At 60.5% G+C, this 3512-nt stretch overlaps 1 protein-coding gene across 1 annotated transcript in view; it reads left to right on the forward strand.

The window, feature by feature from the left end:
* Window positions 1-392: 392 nt before the first annotated feature.
* SFXN2 (sideroflexin 2) overlaps window positions 393-3512 on the forward strand; it is a 4869-nt gene continuing 1749 nt past the window's right edge. Inside the window, exons 1-7 of the mRNA XM_009070343.1 lie at window positions 393-553; window positions 859-1029; window positions 2112-2210; window positions 2369-2444; window positions 2522-2607; window positions 3272-3332; window positions 3403-3469. Coding sequence (XP_009068591.1) covers window positions 393-553; window positions 859-1029; window positions 2112-2210; window positions 2369-2444; window positions 2522-2607; window positions 3272-3332; window positions 3403-3469 — 721 coding nt within the window. The remainder of the gene's footprint in view (window positions 554-858; window positions 1030-2111; window positions 2211-2368; window positions 2445-2521; window positions 2608-3271; window positions 3333-3402; window positions 3470-3512) is intronic.

Genomic DNA, 3512 nt, shown 5'->3' on the forward strand with positions numbered 1-3512 from the left:
GGTGCCGTGAGGGGCGCACAGTGCAGTGCACATGGGGGTGCAAGGTAGTGTTGTGCAGCTCTGGGCAAGGGCGAGCTGGACCCTGCAGGGCTGTGCAGCACAGTCCCACCCCCAAGGAGGGGGTGGCAGGTGCTGTGGGGGGCAGCACAAGTAGGACCCCACACAACTAGGGTGGTGTGTAGGAGTGGCCTCGCTACAGTGTTCTGCAGGGGTGCAGGAAGGAGGCTCCCGGGCTCAGGTCTGCTGAAAGTCCAACTGTCCAGTTAAACATAAACCTGCCATGGCTCTCGCCCAGCTGACCACTCCTGTGACCAGGCAGGCCTAGCCTCAATGAGCAAGTGAGGCAGGATCCTTCTGAGCCACCTTCTCCTCCTGCCCAGACCCACACCAAAATGGCCACTGTTCCCCTTGGCTTCAACATCGACAACCCACGCTGGGACCAGAGCACCTTCCTGGGGCGCCTGAAGCATTTTCTCAACATCACTGACCCACGGACAGTGCTGGTGCCGGAGGAGGAGCTGGATCAGGCCAAGGCCCTGGTGGAAAGCTGCAGGTGAGGGACAGGAGCAGCTAGGGCAGGTGCCATTCCCATGTCCATGGCCAAACCTGACCACACTGCAGTGTTGCAGGGTGATGGAGGCAGTCCTTCCCAAGCAGGTATGCTGTGCCAGAACAGCCATTGGAGGCAGTTTTGGGGGAGTTTCCCAGGCTTCTCCCGAGAGCCTCAAGCTGTGACATGTATTCTTTGTGGGACATGTTACCTCTGCCTTTCATATGGGGTGCCTGGGGCTCTGTGCCCAGGCAGTGCCAGGTGCTGGCGGGTCTGTGCAGCTTCCCCCATGGGCTTTGGCCTTGCAGGGCCGGGCTGGTGCCACCAGGAAGCAGCCAGGAGCAGCTGCTGTATGCCAAGAAGCTGTACGACTCAGCCTTCCACCCTGACAGCGGTGAGAAGATGAACCTCATCGGGAGGATGTCCTTCCAGGTGCCAGGGGGCATGGCCATCACTGGCTGCATGCTCCAGTTCTATCGGTGAGCTCCTGGGGATGCCAGGCTGGGACACAGCCCTGACAGCCCACAACCCCTCCAGAGGTCCTCAAGGGTCGGAGCATGGCCAGCCTGTCTCCTCTGGGGCTGGCTGCTGCCCGAGGCATGCCCCTGGCTGCTGTGCTTGCCTGTGTCCTGTGACCAAGCCTCATGTTCCCGTGCCCTGTCCGCAGTGCCCAGTCTATGATGATCACCTCAGATCCTCCTGGCCCCTGGCACGGCTGAGGATGGTTTCACTTCACCCTGAGCTCAGTTCAGCACTTCCCAGAGCCCCTGTAATGCTACCAAGTCCTACTTGGCTGCTGCTCTTGGTCCACGGACCATAGCAATCCTCAGAACTGAGGACCAAATGTGCCCCCAGGCTAGGCTGGTTCAGCATCCCCAGCCCCTGCCAACAGCTCCCTGAATTTCCCTTCTGAAATGGCTGCTGGGGTGGGGCAAGTGATCCTGTCCCCAGACTATGTGGGACAGACACTTCCTTTCCCATTCCATCTGGTTTGCTAGGCTGGTTTGCCAGATGCTGGTGAGGTCCAGTCTGGATGGGGGATGTCCCAGTGCTGATGAGTTACCCTCATCTCAGCCCATCTCCACTTTCCTGCATTCCAAAGCTCGATCACACCCTCATCACCCTGTGTCCCCTCCTGCCCCACTTCAATGTTCCTGAGACACCAGTAGGAGCCTAGGCACCCTGGTCCCCCAGAGCCACTTCTGTCCCTGTGTGGCCCTTCTTGCTGCTCCCTGTGACAAAGGCTTACCTCAGCCCAGCAGGATAGCCATCGCTGTCACTCTGCTGAAAGCTGGGTCTCCCACCCCTGCCCGAGTGCCCTGCAGTGCTGAGCCCCCCTCCTGTGCTCCTCAAAGCTCCAGGGCAGCCAGGACTCCTGGGATCATTTCCTGTCTCTGCTACTGGCTCGTGGCTTTGCCAGAGTTCCTCAGTTTCCCTTTGGAGATACCATGACAAGTGTATTGAGGACATCTTGGCCATCTCCCTGCCAAGCCTGGTCTTGGGCACAAGCCAGGCATCCCTGACTGCCCTCTCGTGCTTTCCTGGTACTTCCCCTCTGCAGGACGGTGCCAGCTGTGGTTTTCTGGCAGTGGGTGAACCAGTCCTTCAACGCCTTCGTCAACTACACCAACCGCAACGCTGCTTCCCCCATCTCTCTGGGGTGAGTAGGCCCCCACACAGGATGGGGACCCTCTGTGTTATTGCCCCCCTTCATGCCCTGTAAAGACCCCCTGTGCCTCATCTTGGGTGCTGAAGGAACAAGGGTTGAGTCAGAGGTGGTGTTTCTGTTCTCTCCCTTCTTTGGAAATCACTGTACAGGCAAATTGGAGTGGCTTACATCACGGCCACTGGTGCAGCCCTGGCCACGGCAGTGGGACTCAACCTCTACACCAAGGTAGGCCAGGCTGGGGCCAGCTGGGGCAGCTGGCTGCATTCTGCCCTGCCAGACTGATGCCAGCCTCTCTCCCACAGCGAGCACCCCCCTTGCTGGCCCGCTGGGTCCCCTTTGCGGCCGTGGCTGCTGCCAACTGTGTCAATATCCCCATGATGCGGCAACAGTAAGTGTCACACAGGGCCAGAATGCTCGAGGGACCCAGCTCCCCCCAAAGACAAGCTGGTGCCAGCTAGGCTCCTGGACTACCTGGTCACCCTGCCTTGGATTCCCATCCCAGGGGCTGGAGAGAGTGGGAGGGAGGTGAACGGGGGTCTGTGCATTTGCAATGCTGGGTCTCTGGTGGAGGGTGCTGGGTAGGGTGGCTCAGCCTCTGCCTGGAGCAGGAGGGAGATTTTGGACTGAGGATAGCTGTTCTGGGACCTGGCGTGGAAGATCCCTCAGACCCGAAGGTTTTCTGCATGTGGTCATGGGAGAGCCCCAGACCATGATATCTTGGTGCTGGGACACCCCAAGTGGGGCCCTTGTGGAGACCTGTCTGCTGCTGAGGGTACCCCAGGTGACGGCACAGGGAGCTGTGTGAGGGACTGTCCCCTGTCTCAGCTGCAGGTCCCAGCAGTGACTGTCCCAGGCACGACTGGACCCTGCTCGCAGCCGTGCCCTGAAGGTGGCAGCATCGGCTGGGCCCCGGGGTTATGGAGCCCTGTGCCCGGGGACAGCCGGGGCTGTCGTGCCAGCTCAGTGCAGAGGACGCCCTGGGCACCCCCCACCCCCCTGCTGCGACCTCGTGCTTTCCCGACCATCCACTCACAGCTGCCTGTCCCCTCCAGGGAGATCATCAACGGGATCACAGTGACAGATGGGGACAACAATGAGCTTGGCTGCTCCAGGGTGAGTCTGGGGATGGGGGTCTGGGCTGGGGCACGGCACTGCAGGGGTTCACCTGCTGCTTTTCTTACAGAGAGCAGCAGCGAAGGGCATCGTGCAGGTTGTGGTCTCCAGGATCACCATGGCAGCACCAGGCATGAGTGAGTGTGGGGCAGGACTGGGGACTCCCCTGGACACACCACC

This window comes from Acanthisitta chloris, unplaced genomic scaffold, assembly GCF_000695815.1.
Source record: "Acanthisitta chloris isolate BGI_N310 unplaced genomic scaffold, ASM69581v1 scaffold43062, whole genome shotgun sequence".
Taxonomy (NCBI): Eukaryota; Metazoa; Chordata; class Aves; order Passeriformes; family Acanthisittidae; genus Acanthisitta; species Acanthisitta chloris.